We start from the raw sequence: 19,410 nt of genomic DNA, 5'->3' as shown, positions 1-19,410 counted from the left end.
CGACGTCGTGGCGCTGCAGCAGATTTTCTGGACAGGACAGAAAGTGTGGAAAAGCGGGCATCGAGCGGCTACCTTCTGCCAAAGCTGTGGCACCTCCAACGAGCTGGGAACCGGCTTCATAATGCTGGGAAAGATGCGCCAAGGCGTGATTGGGTGGCAGCCAATCAACATAAGGATGTGCAAGCTGAGGATAAAAGTCCGATTCTTCAACTATAGCATCATCAACGTGCACAGCCCACACGAAGGGAGACCCGACGACGAGACTGCGGGACGTCAAAATCGTTATCGGTGACATGAACGCTGAGGTAGGAAGGGAGGAAATGTATAGACCGGTCATCGGACCGGATAGTCTGCACACCGTATTGAACGACAACGGCCAATGCATAAACTTTGCAGCCTCCCGCGGAATGGTAGTCCGAAGCACTTTCTTCCCCCGCAAGAATATCCACAAGGCCACATGGAAATCACCTAATCAAGTAACGGAAAAACAAATCGACCACGTTCTAATCGACGGTAAATTCTTCTCCGATATCACGAACGTACGCACTTACCGCAGTGCGAATATTGAATCCGACCACTACCTCGTTGCAGTATGTCTGCGCTCAAAACTCTCGACGGTGTACAACACGCGTCGGAGTCGTCCGCCGCGGCTAAACATTGGGCGGCTACAAAACGGTAGACTAGCCCAAGGATACGCGCAGCAGCTGGAAGTGGCACTCCCAACGGAAGAGCAGCTAGGTGCAGCGTCTCTTGAAGATGGCTGGAGAGATATTCGATCCGCCATTGGAAGCACCGCAACCGCTGCACTAGGCACGGTGGTCCCGGATCAGAGAAACGACTGGTATGAAGAACTGGTAAGAATGCAGCATGGGCGAGATTGCTGCAACACCGCACGAGGGCGATCGAGGCACGATACAAACGGGCGCGGAACAGACAAAACTCGATTTTTCGGAGGAAAAAGCCCCAGCAGGAAGATCGAAACCGTGAAGAGACGGAGCAACTGTACCGCGCTAATAACGCACGAAAGTTCTATGAGAAGTTAAACCGTTCACGTAAGGGCCACGTGCCACAGCCCGATATGTGTAAGGACACAAACGGGAACCTTCTTACAAACGAGCGTGAGGTGATCCAAAGGTGGCGGCAGCACTACGAAGAGCACCTGAATGACGATGTGGCAGACAACGGTGGCGCTAATGAACCTAAGAGCACGTGCTTAGGACATGCGACTTCCGGCTCCGAATCTCTAGGATATCAAGGAGGAGATCGGCCGGCTGAAAAACAACAAAGCCCCTGGAGTTGACCAACTACCAGGAGAGCTGTTTAAACAGGGTGGTGATGCACTGGCTAGAGCGCTGCACTGGTTAATTAACAAGGTTTGGAAGGAAGAGGTTCTGCCGCAGGAGTGGATGGAAGGTGTCGTGTGTCCCATATACAAAAAGGGGCGATAAGCTGGATTGCAGCAACTACCGCGCAATCACATTGCTGAACGCCGCCTACAAGGTACTCTCCCAAATTTTATGCCGCCGACTAACACCAATTGCAAGAGAGTTCGTGGGGCAGTACCAGGCGGGATTTATGGGTGAACGCTCTGACAACTTCCAGAAACAGCTACATGTGCCTTCCCCAAGGAGGATGTTTAAGTCCCTTGCTGTAAAAGATATTGATAATTGTTTGGAAGGACAATGCACGCTCAGACAACTTGCAGATGATGCCAGATGATACGGTACCTGCTCAACTGAAACTAAAGCTGATGAAAGATTACATCAACCCATCTTTGATATCTAGATACCTTGGAGTCTGATTTGATTCTAAATGTACCTGAAAACCCCACATTGATTACTTGATAGAGAAATGCCGGAAAAGGATCTATTTTCTATGTTCAATCTCCAGAGCATGGTGGGGTGCTTACCCGGAAGACCTCATAAAACTCTACAGAACGACTATTCTCTCTGTTTTAGAGTACGGTTCTTTCTGCTTCCCCTTAGCAGCTGATTGTCACATAATAAAATTGGAACGAATTCAATATCGTTGTTTGCGTATTGCCCTTGGCTGTATGCATAACATGCTTCAGGCTGGAGTTACTCCTTTAAAGCACCGCTACTGGGAGCTATCACTAAGAATACTCATCAAATTGGAACGAGTAACACACTTGTCCGGATAAACTGACACGGTTGATCAAAGCGACGATAGATCGGGTGCGTTGTTCGAGTTTCAGGGGCATTCTCGAGTCCCTTCGAAACCCGCAGAGGGTTACGGCAAGGTGATGGTCTTTCGTGTTTGCTATTCAACATCGCTTTGGAAGGGGTAATACGAAGAGCAGGTATTAACACGAGTGGTACAATTTTCAATAAGTCCGTCCAGCTATTTGGCTTCGCCGATGACATAGATATTATGGCACGTAACTTTGAGAAGATGGAGGAAGCCTACATCAGACTGAAGAGGGAAGCCAAGCGGATCGGACTAGTCATCAACACGTCGAAGACGAAGTACATGATAGGAAGAGGTTCAAGAGAAGACAATGTGAGCCACCCACCGCGAGTTTGCATCGGTGGTGACGAAATCGAGGTGGTAGAAGAATTTGTGTACTTGGGCTCACTGGTGACTGCCGAAAATGATACCAGCAGATAAATTCGGAGACGCATAGTGGCTGGAAATCGTACATACTTTGGACTCCACAAGACGCTCCGATCAAATAGAGTTCACCGCCGTACGAAACTGACAATCTACAAAACGCTCATTAGACCGGTAGTCCTCTACGGATACGTGACCTGGACGATGCTCGTGGAGGACCAACGCGCACTTGGAGTTTTCGAAAGGAAAGTGCTGCGTACCATCTATGGTGGGGTGCAGATGGCGGACGGTACGTGGAGGAGGCGAATGAACCACGAGTTGCATCAGCTGTTGGGAGAACCATCCATCGTTCACACCGCGAAAATCGGACGACTGCGGTGGGCCGGGCACGTAGCCAGAATGTCGGACAGTAACCCGGTGAAAATGGTTCTCGACAACGATCCGACGGGCACAAGAAGGCGAGGTGCGCAGCGGGCAAGGTGGATCGATCAGGTGGAAGATGACTTGCGGACCCTCCGTAGACTGCGTGATTGGCGACGAGTAGCCATGGACCGAGCCGAATGGAGAAGACTCTTATATACCGCACAGGCCACTTCGGCCTTAGTCTGAATAAATAATAATAGTAACACACTTGTCTTGGAAAACTTCGATAATATGCTTGATTTGGTACACCGGTCAAGTTTTCTGATAGTTTTTCTCAGCTACATATCTCAATTGAATACGATCTGTCCATGAAACATGCTAGGAACACCAAATCATCTTCAAAATCTTTCTATTCCCTCTATTTTTGCTGACAAATATGAACATGTCAATTGCCAAGAATTCGACCACTTTCCGAAAACTGGTAGCAATTAACTTTGCATTGGGATAATTTCCGATCAGCCCGTAGATCATATTTTCATCTTCTCGGATAGTCTTAGTTCTACCGATGCCCTACGGAACCAGTTGAGCACGCATCTTCCTTTTTTACAAACATAAGAAAGCAGATGCGTGATTTGGTCGAACGATCATTCAAGATTACCTTTTTATGGGTCCCATATAATCGCCTAATCTATGGCAATGATAACATGGGCTCACTGGTAAAGATAGGCGCACAGAAAGGTCAAGTTTATGATAGACAAATCTCAAACAACGAGTTTTTCCCATTAGTCCGTCAGAATACTCTTCAAAATTGGCAAATGAATTGGTCACACAATGAACTTGGACGGTGGCTATTTTCTATAGTACTTAAAGTTTCTGCGCGAGTGTGGTTCAGAGGTGATGACTTAAGCCGAGGCTTCATTCGCACGATGTCGAGGCTTATGTCCAATCACTATTCACTAAACGTACATCTCTACAGAATAAACCTTGTCGATGTAGGCAACTTATGTAGGTGTAGAGTCGATCACGTAGTTTGGTATTGCTCGGAAAATGACGCCTTTAGAGAGCAACTATTAGAAACCCTTGTGGCCCGCGATGTGGAGTATATGCAGGCTATCTATGCCTTTCTTTGCTCGACTGTCCGACTCGAAGTCCCAACCCCGTCCATCCTGAAATTAGGCAATCTAACCTTGAGTCGCGACGAGTATCTTGGTCTATGTTCCTTTCCTCTCACTAACTGTTGATTATAATGATATAGATTTTAAATATCATAAAGAGTCTCGGCTCCGTTAAGTGTTATACACGCTTAAGAATCAGAATTGATATCGGTCTAGTCGAATCAGGGAAAACCATATTTTGGAGTAAGTTGGTTGATGGCCGGGAATTGCCATTGAACATATTTGGATCAAGTAAAATTCAACTTTGGAGTAGGTCTTTCGATAGCTTGGAGCACTGGACCTAGTTAGGACAAATCAAATTCAGTTCTAACGTGGGTTGGTTGATCGTTCATCGTCGTTTGATGTTCAATATCGCTTTAGGACGAATCAAAAATCTGGCATGGCTTGGTCGGTGGTTTGAAGGAACTAATGGGTCAATAACTGTATATAGTGAGTAGATTGGTTGGTGATCGAAATCGCCAACGGATCAAAGAAAATTTAACTCTGGACTGAGTCTATCAGTGTTGTGTATCAGAGGAGAACACTCAACGGCTGCAGGTGTTCATTAACCGATGCCTGTGGTATATAATTCGGGCCTGGTGGCCTCACAACTGGACCTCAAACAATGAGCTCCATCGTCGTTGTCACCAGAGGCCGATAGCAACAGAAATTCGGGATCGGAAGTGGGGCTGGGTCGGCCACACTCTACGTAGGGGCGGAAACGAAATCTGTAAGCAAGCATTAGACTGGAACCCAGCGGGACATCGCAGCAGAGGCAGACCCAGAGGCTCATGGCGGCGAAGCCTCAATAAAGAAATAAAAGAAGTCGACCAAAATCTAACCTGGCAACAGGTTAAAGCGATAGCCGGGCAACGCTCATGATGGAGATCTTTCAAGTCGGCCCTTTGCACCACCGGAGGTGTACAGGATCCATAAGTTTTAAGTAAACTGAGTCTATCGATGGAGTGGAACATTTCCTGTACACAGTTGGCTCGATAAAATTCAACTCTGCTGTGGGTTTGTCAACGGTAGGAATCGCCGTCCACCTCAGGACCAATCTACATTTGATTAAACACCCAGATTTTTTACACGGTTTTGTTTTAGTCAGTTTAGACCATTACTGCCCTAATCTGACAAAGTGACGTATACGGCCTTTTGCAATATTAGTGTTAACGGACTCGCTGCTCGTTGCACTCTTTAACAGAAAAATGGAAAACCTATACATATGTTGTAATTTGGCTAATATGTCACTTTTTCAGATTACGGCAGTTTGGCGTCAATGAAACAATGAGTTAAAAGTTAATGTGAAAGTTCATAGAAATTAAAAAAATCCAACCCAGTGATGAACTCTAGTAATAAGAAAAATCACTTTAATAAAGGAATAAAAAAAATCCAACCGTGTAAAAAAACCTGGGATTATTAGAAAAGAAAACCCACGAAATAACGAGAAATGTATCCGAAATTAACAAAAAACTCAAAAATTCTACACCTGTGCGCCGATTGAAAATTTATCGGCGGCGTCACGTCGTTGATGAACGGTGGCGGCGGCGCGGCGGCGTGGACTAATTTCATGCGTCAAAAACTCTACGGTATTTTTTCAGAAGTTCCCCAGGATTTTTTTTCCACGAGTTCGATGGGAAGTTCATCAAGAAATTCCTCTGGACATTTCTTCAGACATTTCTTCGGACATTCTCAAGGAATTCTTCCAGAAGTTCCTCCAGGATTTTGTCCGGAAGTTTCTCCAGGATTTCGTTCGGAAGGTCCTTAAGGATTTCATCCAAAAGTTTCTCCAAGATTTCATTCGAAAGTTTCTCTAGGATTTCGCCCGGAAGTTCGTTCATTATTTCGTCCGGAAGTTTCTCCAGGATTTCGTCCGGAAGTTCCTTCAGAATTTCGTTCGGAAGGTCCTTCAGGATTTCGTTCGGAAGGTCTCTCGAGATTTTGTCCGAAGGTTTCTCCAAGATTTCATCCGGAAATTTCTTCAGGATTTCATCCGGAAGTTCCTTCCGGATTTCGTCCAGAAGCTCCTCCAGGATTTCGGCTGGAAGTTTCTCCAGGATTTCGTTCGGAAATTTCTTCAGGATTTCGTCCGGAAATTTCGTTCAGGATTTTGTCCGGAAGTTCCTCCGGGATTTCGTTCGTAAGTTTTTTCAGGATTTCGTCCGGAAGTTCCTTCAGGATTTCGTACGGAAGTTCCCCCAGGAATTTCTCTGGATGTTCCTCCAGGATTTCGTTCGGATTACATTCAAAAGTTTCTCCTGGAATTCCTCCGAAAGTTATTCGAGGAGTTCTTCCGGGAGTTTCTCCAGGAATTCCTCCGGAAGTTTCTCCAAGAATTCCTTTAGAAGTTCCTCCAAGAATTCTTTCAGAAGTTCCCTCCAGGAATTCCTCAGGAAGTTCCTCCAGAAATTCCTTTGTAAGTTCTTCCAGGAATTCCTCCGGAAGTTCCTTCGAGAATATCTCCCGAAGTTCCTCTTGAAATCCCTCTGGAAGTTCCTCCAGGAATTCCTCCGGAAGTTCCTCCAAGAATTTAGATTTTTGAATTCCTCCAGAAATTTAGATTTTTTACGGACATTCTTCTAGATTGTCCACAAGTTTTTCTTCAGGGAATCTTCTGAAATTCTCCCTGGAGTTCCTCCAAAAACTCCTCCAAGAATTCTCCATAAATTACTTCGAGAACTCTCCACAAATTTCCACTGAACTTCTTTCGAATTTCACATAGAATTTCTAACGCAAATTCCACCCACCCCGAAAGTTTTTTTAGGTATACTTATGGAAATTCAATTGCGATTTCCTTCAGAAATTATTCCAGGAATCCCTTCAGGAGTTTCCCAAAACATTCCCCCAAGAAGCCCCAAGGCAATAGTTTTGGAATCCTCCTGTATAAACTTCTTTCAAAAATCCTCTATAAATTATATATTTGAAGTTCTCCCGGCAATCCCTACAGAATGATTTACAAAATCCTTTTCCGAAAGTCCGTAGTTTTTTTCGAGTCCTTCCATTCAAATTTCTCCTCTGGGAATTCTTCCACAAATACTCCTGCCTTTTTTTTCCTCGAATACTTTTATAATGGTCTCAGATTCACACCGCAATTATGTCGTCTTTATGTCACATTTGGTAGTGAACATTAATGATTTAACATGTTCAACAAATTATAACTTCAAATTCTTACCATTTTGATGGATTGGAGATGTTAATCATGCTATCCTTCCTTATATAGTATGAACAAACATTGCATATTAGATATAGTACAACATCTCTTCCCTTGCCTTGCAGCTCTGTTACGTTTCTTCGAATAGTGATTCAAATCAGATTACTTGTAAGCAACACTTTATCACACGGCACATCAATAACTAGAATGTATCTCTTCTCGATATCGAAATCGTCCCGCGCCTTCCTTTTCTAGAGTATTGATTGCCTGAGTATTTAAGAATATAAGTACTAAGAAAAGATATATAGAATCAGTGTGAAACGTATATATATAACCTTTTACTACAAAAGATTTACCACTAGAAGACATTAATCTTAAATTCTAACACCGCTTTGTTCTCATAGTAAGAGTTCTAAGCTTGCGGTATGATGAAAATTATTCTACGACCAAACGCCGATCACTTGCTATATTTAGTTCATTATAAGCACTACCCAAATGTGAGCTCACTAGGAGCAGAATATTACATCGGTGTTCTGTAAAGAACATTGATCTCCACTACTACTAAAACATTTATTCTAGACAACTGCGCCTCAATGGAACTGCGGAAGAAGCCAGGGACTATAAAAAGGCCTTACTTCCGAGCGGAAACCATCAAAGCCTAGAACACCACTAGAACGAAAGTATCTTTGAGAGCAATCTCCGCAAAACAGTTCCACCAGCAGTTTCGAAAATGCAGATCTACCTGAGGACACTGAACGGCCGCACTATCGTTTTGAGTGGGCTCGCTGAGGACGAAACGGTGGACAGTTTGAAGAAGAAGGTCGAAGCCCGGGAGGACGTGCCACCGAATCAACAACGGATAATTTTCTCCGGCAAACAATTGGAAGATGGCCATACCCTGGACGAGTACAACATCATCAACCGGTCCACGCTGCATCTGGTGTTGCGTTTGAGAGGAGGCGTTGCTTGAGCGTGCTACGACTGGGGATTTGATATAGACTGCCATTGTGAATTTGCGGATAATAACTAATTGACTGCCTGAGAAAAGGAATACTGCTTATACCTATGATTGCTATGCTTATCGACATTGGTGAAGTTTCTCTATACATAGAATACATTACTGATGTTGAACGGTTGATTCATTGTTTGGTTTATTTCTTCGATTTGCTTATCATATTCAATGAACTGCTACTTAACACTTTCAAATATTAAAAGAAAACTATTTCAAACTGGTTTATTCGATTCGATCTCATTTTTCATTCAACGTGATTTCTCAAAACTCAATTTCTTGGTCTGCCTCAATTTCCACACTTTTTATCCGGCTTTTTCTTATTTTTTTTTTTTTCGTGGGATCAACTCAATGGTTTAATAAATCAAAAGGCCAAAACAATCGCGTAAAAAGCGACACCCATTTATTTTTGAAAACTCAAATTGTTTAGTTAGCACAAGATGCCCAACTTATGTATATTGTGGAATTTAACGAATATTAAATTATTATTTCGGGAAGTATTTGGATTTTTTGACAAATGATTTTGTATGGATCTTATGTTACGTTCTATTCAACGTTATGAGATCGAACCGATGACCGGAACTGCCCTGTTCACCTACTAAGCAGCAATTACTGCCACATGTCTATAAAGTTAAAAATGCATGATAAATTACTCTAATAGAGGGATTTTTCAAGATTGATGGTAAATTGCATTGTAAAATCCAGCCCTTTCAAACATCCGTTATGACGTGTCAGTCTAGTTTTTTTTTCTTCTCACTTATTCTACTAGGACTAGCCTTTTCTGCACTCTAGGGGTTCTTTAATTGATTGGATACAACAGAGGAAGACCTTTTCTCAAAACAAACCTTGTTCGCATTCCTCAACGGTTCGACATTAAAATGTTCTATCAAAAAGCTGTTCACCGAATTATGTCTCGTTTGTTCAGCTGAGCACATGCTTCTATGGTTGTTTGCCTGATACGTTTAGGTGAAATGCAGTTTTAGTTCTATCGTTTTCTGCAGACGTTGCCTTAGGTAACTTGTTCAATTGACATGACGGAATATGTTTGTGGTACTTGGAATTTTGTTTTAAACTTGCAAATTCGATTGCATCACTGACTCTTTATAGCACGGATATTTTAAAATGGTTATCCTTTTAACGCTAAAGTATCTAAAAACCATTAAAATTTCACAGTTTATGTGTACAGCAACTATTCGCTAACCGGGCTAAGACAGTGATGGTTGTCGTTCCGGGTAGACGTTTTATATCTAAAGTAATGTGAAGAAGTTATATTCGGAGTTCTGTAAGCACCAGCTAGCAAATTGTTGCTATATTGAATGTTACTAGCGAATTATTTTTATATTTGTTATAAATATCGTTTATGAGATAACAATTTACGGTTCGGTAAGATCACTTGCAATTCTACTGCTACACTTAGATAAAATGTGAATCGAATCGAATTCATAAAATCACGATGCGTTCCTGGAACGGAAAGACAATTTAAGACTCCTGCTGCACCAGCACTTGCTCAGTTCGCATCTTGTCGGGCGTGTCCCAACAGCTCTTGGTGCAAGTCCACACTAGTACGTTGCCAAAATCAATTGGAGCACACTCTCCAGTAGCTTCTAGCCGGAGCTTTTCAATGATGGTTGGTAGAATCTGCACTTCACAAATCATTTCATAGCCACAGTGCTGACAAATTGGCGATAGTAGTTCCTTCAGCGGGGCAATGAGAACGGGAGTAGCATTCCGCGAGTAACGTAATATCTGACCGGGGTTCTCCTGTAGCTTTGACATAAAATTGTGGAACATGAGATCCCCATGGATAGGAATGCCTTTTTCATAAAGTTCTTGGTCCATTGGTACCGGTTGCCCTCCTCCAACAGCTCCGTGTCCCAACGGGCTGTCGGGGCTAGTTTTAACTGGAATTACATTGAAAAATGTTTAATATTTGAAGGCATATACTACCGTGAATCGCATATTTGTCCCATATGAATTAAGTAACTCAGCAAAAATGGGACATTTATGCGATTCACGGGAGTATATGGCATAAAATTAATTTCAATATGCAATTTATTAGTTATAATACTATTTAATTGAAACTAGGCTTGCAGATTACAGGACTTATGATAATAAATAAAACCTGGATATATATTCAAGTTACTATTATGACACATAAAAGAACTTATACTTTTAAATAAAGGTTTTCATTTTACCCCAGTATGCTATTAGGATTATAAATTTAAATAGCGCAACACTTTCAAAGTACTCCAACTTCATATACTTATAGCTTAAATGTGTTCAAACTCACCTTCCTCGTGTTTTTGATACTCCTGTAACAACTCTCGTACATGTTCAGTTATCACCGGCGAACACGAGCGTTCTTCGTCAACACTTATGTAGAAGCTCTTGAGGGTAAGATCTTTCAGTCCTCTCGGCACAACTTGCGGCTGTTCTAGCAGTGCCAGCAAATCTCTCTTAGGCGACAAAGGCGTGTCCACCACAACCACATCACCTTCCGTCCCTTCTATCTCTGCCGTTGCCTTGCTCGTATATAAATTGTCAATCAATCCTCCTTTGGCACCACCTCCGCCGCCGTTAGCATTCCACTCGTCGACCCTAAGGTTTCCGAACCCTGGCAGCGGATCATTTTCCAACGAGTTACTCTCGTCATCTTCGTCAGATATTTTACTGTTTTCGTACCGAATCACGTTACCATTCTCTTCGTTTTCCAAATCTACCACATTTCCGGTATCGACTCTCATGAAGGTATTCCCCGCACCCGTCGTATCATCATCGTCCCAGTCATCTGCTCCACTACACCACGCGATATTACTTGCCACCGTTTTCACAACCTGAGAAGCTTCGTTTTCAGCGGGACTTTTCTCCAGTGCCTGAGTCCTCACGCAGATCCAACTTTGCGATTGGGTCGAACATGGAGCATTCAGGCAAGCAAATATGTACAGGGTCCTATGGAACTGTGAATTCTCCAGCGGTGCATATATTTGTAACAGTAAGGGACGATTTTGGCCACATAGAGCACAAGGTGCGATTGCAATTTCACCCGCAGGCCAATTCTGTGAAAAAATGGTATCGATTAATGTACCTACCCCCTCCAGGGCTAAACCAATAAGCACTTTTAAGAAAATTCTTACCGCCACACCGCCAATCTTATTCACCATATGATTGAGATAGGGCTTATCCTTATCCGCGATCGGTTCATCGTCGTATCCTAACAGAACGGTGCATTTAATTTTCGCCATTCGCTGTATGTTCCCGATAGAAGTCAGATGTTTTGACAATGCACTTCTCCAGCACTAGGGAAATTGATTTTTCACACAATAGAGAAAAATCACGCTCCAGAGACAAAAAATCGCTGATCCACAGGCGAAGCAGACAAAAAAGTGGGTGAGTGACGCCCCATAAAACATTTGACAGATGAAAATTTCCTGATACACCGACGAAGTCGGGTGCCGAGGAAATCAATTGTTTTTATCTCCGACGAAATCGGGTGCCAATCAAGGTGTCTACGAAATCAACTGTTTATTCACCGACGAAATCGGGTGAAAATCAACCATCATGAATGCCAACTAAATCTGGTGCTGACCAAATCATATGCATGGACAACCTATTTAGTCGGGTGGCTCTTAGACATTATTTAGATCGACGTATCAATCGATGGATCAAGTAGTGTTTATATAGCCGATTTAATCGGGGTAATAGTTGATAAATTACATCTGTTTAGTGTATTGTTTACAAGTGAAGCAGTTGAGATCATTGCACAAAATATAATTATTAAAATTAGTTAGAAAGAGAATATCTAACATGTTAGTTCCGAAATGCGTAGTGCAATATACAATGGCAAGTATGTGTGTGCAAAAAGTATCGTTCATTTTTGGCACTTATCGTTAACTCGCAATAATTTTCGACGGAAATTTTTGGTTTCCATTGAATATTGGTCGGACTGGACTATTGACTAAGGGTCAATTTCTTCACCCCCGCTTAGTCACTAAATCAGGTTTAAGCGGGGGTGAATACCACTTTAGAGTTAAACCGGAGGTGAACAAATTGGCCCTAAGAGTCTTTGTTCAAACTACATTCTTTTATATTACTTTATTGTAAAATTAGTAATAAACCAGTTCTTCACTACATGTTTGGGAATTTATCTTCAACTGATTTGTTCGCATTGGCTTTCTTGCATTCGAGAGGAATTCTATCCCACTGTTTCCCATGGTGAAATGATCGGATCAGATTATACAGACAAATACATTTTTTATTTCAGCAAAACACAAAAAATGCAGATTATGGAGGCTGAATGGAACAATTTTCGAAGCCCTTCCAATCTTAAGTCAGGAATCTGTCTGGTGGGAATGAGCTAAAGGTGATCAGATTTCTATGTTTTTTTAAGTTCAATTCTTCAAAACTTTAAACTATCCACCTAGCTGTGATGGTGCTTTTCTCATAGTTCCGATCCAGCCCATAATCAATAGAAATAGAACAGGAATCCTCTTCAAACGCAACCTGTTGCAAGGATAATTATCTAAAAGGTGAACTAAACTTTTTACGCGTTTTTGAAATATTCAAGTATTTTAAAACAACTATTTCTAGTTGCCTTCATTTTCCGATAGCCTATTTCCTCGCGAATGGCAGCCATCAACTCCAGGAAGATAACTCCTGGACCCTACATATCGTATACCCATCAAGGCATGGGCCGGGATCTACGGCTTTTCTTGCTTTCATTTTAATTTTTCTTGCTCAAATTAGTTTTTTATACTATACTGCATAGTGATTAATATTCATTTGGAGTTTTGAAAGGAAAGTGCTGCGTACTATCTAGGGTGGGATGCAAATGGGGGACGATGCGTGGAGGAGACGAATGAACACGAGTTGCAACAGCTGTTGGGAGAACCATCAATCGTTCGCACTGCAAAAATCGGAAGACTGCGGTGGGCCGGGCACATAACCAGAATGTCGGACAGTAATCCGGTGAAAATGGTTCTCGACAACGATCCAACGGGCACAAGAAGGCGAGTTGCGCAGCGGGCAGGTGGAAGATGACTTGCAGACCCTCCGTAAACTGTGTGGTTGGCGACGTGTAGCCGTGGACCGAGCCGAATATAGACAACTTTTATGTGTACTGCAAAGGCCTCTTTGGACTTAGTCTGAATAAATAATAAATAAATCTATTTTCATAATAAGTTCATCACTTACTAAATCAGATATTATCGATCAAACAAATACAAATAAATCACCCTATTTCGTCGAGTTATGCTTGCTTTGGGTTTTAAATATCCGATTAATAACTTATTTTGGTAGACCAAAAACAACCGATTTCATCGGGAATCGTCTACTGTCCATTAGAATACAATTACTAATCGAGCAATTTACTTGCTTTTAATCAGCCGATTTCGTCAGCTGCATTTCATTATTTGATTGCATCAGTTGATTAATCATCCAATTCTTCAGATTTTCATCGGTCGATTTTGTCGGTTTGATTGCTTTTCTGCCGTCGACTATGCTAGCCGATTAGTCTACCGACTAAATTGCTTCAAATCTATTGATTCAGTCGGCCGATTTAATGTATTGTTTAATCGCTAAACGCCCCTGTAAAGCTCCCATAAGCGTCTGTGCAACAAACAACCGATTAGTCGGATGCAAAGTAGGCCGATCCGACCGACGAAAACCGACTTAGTCGGGGGAAAAGTCGGTAGGATGTTTTATGGGGCGGTCAACGCGCGGACACGCGCATCTGACGTCTAGAAATGTCATCTTACAATGTTTTGATTTTTTTTAAGAACAGGGTAGGATCCACACGGTTAGATCAGACAACCCTAAATGAAGTTCAAACAACTCAAAATTAAGTTCATTTCACTTAATTTGGACCGTTGGTGGGGGAAGTCAATTTTGAGTTGGGTGGCCGAACTCGGATTTGAGTAGTTTCCGTTTGATCCCGTGTGAAAAAGTACCTAAGTATTAAGTTGTTTCCACCTAATGTTATGTTCAAATAGGTTTGGACAACCTAAATTTGAGTTTAACCCCTTTAACCTAGCGTTGCCCGGATAAAAAATATCATTAAAATATCATAAATTTTATTGTTACAACACCATTTAAAACATTATTTTTACCATTGAATATAATGGAATTTTGACAATAAAATCACATGAGAAATAATGGTTTTCCACGATAAAATGAATGGTAAATGGGATTTTTACAATTAAAAAGGGGGGTTGTTATGTATCTTTACAATAAAAAAATCGAAAATTTTCCATACAAAATTCGGAGCAAAACAATTGATTTTACGGTTCTTCAATGGGATGATTTCGAGCGACAAAACAATAGAAATCATTGTGTTTTAAATGTTTTCAATTACTGTTTCTATTGTTTTACAATAGAAATACAACAGGATTTAGAATACATTATTCTCCAATATTACAATAAAAATACAATACAATTAATTGCTTCACAATTTTTTTATTTTCAAATTAATTTTAATTCAGTTAAAACTTAATTTTAACTTGCATTGCTGTTACTTGGCTACGGGTGCATAAACGCTGAAAGTGACGCAGCCCGCTATACTCGCCAAACACGCCGTAACTGTTGCTAATAGAGAAGAAGAAGAATTTTTGAACACACATTGTCGGCGTAACACCAAATTAGAATTCTGGACCTTCGAACCGAAGTTTTTCTGTCAAACTAATTGATGCGTTGATTAGCATATCTTTGGGCGAATCCAGCGCACTACTTCCAAAGTTGACATATATAGATATAAACCTGTGAAAAATGTAAATTATTAAAGAATGTCAGTTTTATTAGAAGTACGTCGAGAAGAAAAGAAAATACCTTAATCAGTTCTTATTATATCCCGTTGGTGAGATCGGCCAATGGTAGCCACTGAACGACCTTGAATCAGTGAACAGCAAGGAGCAGTATTTTATTTATCATAAGCTTCATTTCTGTAAAGGAACAAGGATACATGTTAACAGGTATGTCATCAGGTATTATGATGATAAAATTTTTATTTATTTTTTGTTCGGAATGAACCACTGCGTTCATTATGTACATTGAACTTTTGTATGTAGTATAAGATTACGATTACCGGTGGTGAGTATAAACCGTTTGTCAGCGCAGTATCATTACTTGACGCTTTACCGGTGCTAAAACAGTAGCGCAGCTGACAGGTGACCAAATTTAACAGCGCGATAACAGCGCTGCTATTTGATAAACTATCAAACGTCGAACGTCACCGGTACGGAATGCAGCCACCAAAATGATAACCGAAAATAGTGACAGATGCGAAAATACTCGCGCCCAGTAATGATGCTCTAACGCGCTCTAACACGTTAAATACTTACCACGGTACAGAAGGCATATACAGTCGGGATTCGCTGGTTGGGATCTTAATACTTGGGTCACTTTTTAGTTGGGCCTCCGCTGGTTGGGCCATGGCCCAACTAAAAAGCAACCGTACGTCAAAATTCAATGTAAACACGGAAAACAGGATTGGGCGTCACTGGACATCATTTGTGATGTTCAAGTCGAAATACACGTGTTCAAATGGCTGTCAGTTGGCCCAACTAAAAACCGAATTCGTTAGTTGGGTCGAGATTGTGGCCCAACCAGCGAATCGCGACTGTAGTGATCTACCGCTTGCCCAGCAGCAGAAACTGTAATGAAAAAGACACTTTCTGCACCATACAGTCTTATTATTTTCATCTCTTCACTAATTATAAACAAAACTGTACACGATCAAATGGATTCAGCCATTTTCCGAGTAAATTATAAGCAAAAGTTTTTGTTCCCTTTCATTTTTTTGAATTAAATTTTTTATTGCATAACATTCCTAGACCTACAATATGAAAATATATATGTACTTGAGAATCGGTATAACGTTTTTATTCGTTTAATAAGCAAAGCTATTGTAATTTTATTGTTTTCAATTGTTATTTCATCAATATAATAAATCCTTGAAATATTCCAAAATTACATTAATACAATTACATTAGACGGATTTCCAGATCATCCACCGAATACTTTTAAGTCGGTTTAGTTTTTGGATGAGCAATACTAAACATAAGCGAACAATAAAAATATAATAGAATGTATCGGTAACATTTAAATATATTGTTATTTTAATGTACGTACAATAAAGATCTTTAACAACCGTGAACATTTTACAATAAGCGTACAATAGTTTGTATTGTTTGCCACACAATCTATTGTATTTCAATGGGTTATGTCATACAAGTTACTGTAAATTTTTATCCGGGTGGCTTCCCCTATCAAACTGCTATCGTTAGGTGGTTTTCTTTCTCTGTTTTTGACATCAAAGGAAGGAATGAAAGAGATGCCAGATCGAAAACAACTCAAAATTTAGGTTGTTTGATCTACCCGTGCAGGCAAACTCATCAGAATGGATTTATTCAATACTTGGCAATTTCTCGGGTACTTATTCAAAAGGACGTATGTGATTTTGTAAACAAAGATTCCAACGTCGATTTGCCGAAGGCTTCCCCTACCCGCCTGTGGTGATGGTTTGCGTGGGAGTGCTATCAGATTGGACAAATTGACGTTTAAATCTTTGTTTACAAAATCACATACGTCCTTTTGAATAAGTACCCGAGATTTGAGGTTTTCATCAAAATTTGAGTAATACAGTATCCCCCCATCCCCCCGCTTAGAGCATCACTACCAGGCGTTCAGTCACTCTTTTTCGCACCAGTCAGTTTCCGGCTATAAATTTTGTTGCTGTATTCCACACCGGTGACGTTTGACAGTTCATTAAATAGCAGCGCTTTTACCGCGCTACCAAATTTGGTCACCTGTCAGTTGCGCTACTGTTTAAGCATCGCGTTTAGTAGCGACCGGTAAAGTGTCAAGTAATGATACTGCGCTGTCAAATCAAGGCCTGTCAAAGTGTCAAGTAATGATACTGCGCTGTCAAATCAACGCCTGTCACTGGCGAACAAAGCGCGTGTACTCTGCATCGAAGCTTAGAAACACTGTTAGGGCGCAATCGTTAATGCAAACATTTTTACATTCGGTTAGTTACTCCAAATAAATTCTTTTTCGAGTCCCTTTAATCAAGCAGGTATCTCAAGCATACTAAGCATAGCATTAAAATAAGCAGTACGTGCGACTATAACGCTACCATAGAGCTAATAAATTTTATACTGGCTCTATAACAGCCCTATATAGCCGAAAAGGCGAAATAAAGTGCTAATGGTTAGCTGGGTATATTGCTAGATGATTGAGTGTTTAATTTTGATAAAATATCGAAAACAAAAGTGTGCATAAAAATTCCCTCGCCATAACAAAAAGGTGGTAGAGAATTAACACTGTTGTTTACATTTTAGAACCAGCACATGTCGGGGTAGGGATTCAATGCTCCGCCTTCTCCCCCTGTGTCAAATGGCTTATATTCACCACGGTAATCTTGCTCTTATACGGACCTCGCTAATCCGACGACTCGGTAGTCCGAATCTCGCTAATTCGGAATTTTCCGGATTAAGGCTAGTACGCTGCTGAAAAGTACTCTGTGCAATGATTTCGCTACTGAAATTCCGGAGCTGACAAAAAAACAAAAAAAAAAAATGAACACTACGCACCAAGGGGTGTCTCACATAGCATAAATTGAATTTATTTGCTAAAAATTAACCAAGCAACCGAAGCGACTTTATTTCGATGCAATCGAAATTAGTTGAAAGCTCATTTTGTTGATTTTAGCAACACAACGAATTGCTTTACGTCATCTGTCAAATTGAACGGTGATAGTGATTGAGAACATTAGCATTCAAATATCAGAATGTATATCTTGTAAGCGCAAATATTTTGAACAACATCTGAATCTGCCTGAGGCTAGTTAGCACTTTCCAAGCCTCGTCACAAGCTTATTATTATTACCGTGCACTCATCCCTTTCTTTTGAAGGAACATTTATTGACTGCATTTGTTGGAACCCGGATAATACTTCGTGCTGCTTGCAACATTTTCCCTTTATCAATCAGCTCTTGACTTTCTGTGACATACATAACAATAATGATCCAACATACATCGCATGTTATTGCATTCCTGCCACCTGTCATAGACTGAGTCTCCAGTTCCAGTTCCTTGCGAGAAAACATATGGAATTGCAATGGTTTCTCGGCCCGGTCTAGAATATTTCCGGGTGGGACACAATCTCCACTCTCAAGGCATAATGTAGCCAGTACACCATACAATTTCATGCAATGGCAGGCGAAGAAAAGATTTTATTTGATAACTTGGAAGCACTTATAGAAGACTACGTTGAAAAGCTGACCAAGTTCTAGATGGGATGTAGCCATTAAAGAAAACAAAGTTAAAGGATCGCCTAATTAAAAGTGATCGAGAGTTTCAGAGTCTTGAACAGTGGTCGTTTCGTACACTTTATTTCATAGCGTCAGGTAATTGACACAATTGAACCGCAAAAAAAAACTCTAGTTCGAATCTTTTCTTGTGTTAAACAATGTAAAATTTTCTAAACAGAAGATGGAATCCAGCGGACGGCATATATAGATGTTTTTTCATTTGGATAATTAAGTAGACGAAACAAAAAAGAGAAATCCAAGCGTTTATGTTTACTTTCTTCATAAATCCAAACAAATTCAGACCAGCTTATACATCTGCAGTTACCATTAAGCTGCATTCATGTTCCAGAAGAATATCGGTCCCGAAAGTCCTAAAACACGAAAAAAATTATATTAATGAAGTAAAAAACAAAAACCCAGAGATCATGCAAAATGTTGTTTGTTTTGAAAGAAAAACTTAAATGATGTCGTTGACAACGTTCAAAATTCACGATTACTTTGATAAAAAAATACAGTTCAGTGGAAAGAAACAGTTCTGTCAAAACGTAGAAGGTGCGTTGCAAAATTGATCAAACAGAATCATATGGCATTCGTTTGAAATCGACTTTATTTCAATTGAAATTCGTGGTCAATAGCAGTGAGACACCCCTTGCTACGCACTCAGTTTTCAAATTTGTGCTGTGATTTGTTTTTGGGTCATTTGTATGGATTTAACAGATGGATTAACGAGAGAAGCCTTGATAGTCCGGCCATACATTCGTCGGATCAGCGAGGGTCTACTGTATTGAGATTCTCACGTCCGAATGTGTGAGTGGCGATTAAAGGAAAACAAGCACTGCTTGATGGTGCAACTCATCAA

General features: G+C 40.9%; 3 protein-coding genes and 1 long non-coding RNA gene across 4 annotated transcripts in view; 2 read left to right on the top strand and 2 right to left on the bottom strand.

Moving 5' to 3' along the window:
- Positions 1–19,410, top strand: part of LOC134222516 (TATA-binding protein-associated factor 172) — a 277,075-nt gene that overhangs the window by 22,004 nt on the left and 235,661 nt on the right. The window lies entirely within an intron of this gene.
- On the top strand, positions 7,885–8,377 carry LOC134222530 (uncharacterized). The gene has a single exon (XM_062701684.1). The coding sequence runs from the start codon at positions 7,970–7,972 to the stop codon at positions 8,207–8,209; it is 240 nt and encodes a 79-aa protein (XP_062557668.1). The 5' UTR covers positions 7,885–7,969; the 3' UTR covers positions 8,210–8,377.
- LOC134222524 (programmed cell death protein 2-like) lies at positions 8,364–11,648 on the bottom strand. Its single transcript, XM_062701675.1, has 3 exons — positions 11,383–11,648; positions 10,539–11,304; positions 8,364–10,149 (listed from the first exon to the last, which is right to left on the bottom strand). Exons 1-3 carry the CDS (start codon positions 11,488–11,490, stop codon positions 9,728–9,730), a joined length of 1,296 nt encoding a protein of 431 aa, XP_062557659.1. The 5' UTR covers positions 11,491–11,648; the 3' UTR covers positions 8,364–9,727.
- LOC134225851 (uncharacterized) lies at positions 14,756–15,425 on the bottom strand. Its single transcript, XR_009983340.1, has 3 exons — positions 15,324–15,425; positions 15,068–15,180; positions 14,756–14,998 (listed from the first exon to the last, which is right to left on the bottom strand). It is a non-coding gene; the product is annotated as an uncharacterized LOC134225851 (long non-coding RNA).

The sequence above is a fragment of the Armigeres subalbatus genome, chromosome 3 (genome assembly GCF_024139115.2).
Source record: "Armigeres subalbatus isolate Guangzhou_Male chromosome 3, GZ_Asu_2, whole genome shotgun sequence".
NCBI classification, from domain to species: domain Eukaryota; kingdom Metazoa; phylum Arthropoda; class Insecta; order Diptera; family Culicidae; genus Armigeres; species Armigeres subalbatus.
This window is presented reverse-complemented; position numbering and strand designations above follow the sequence as displayed.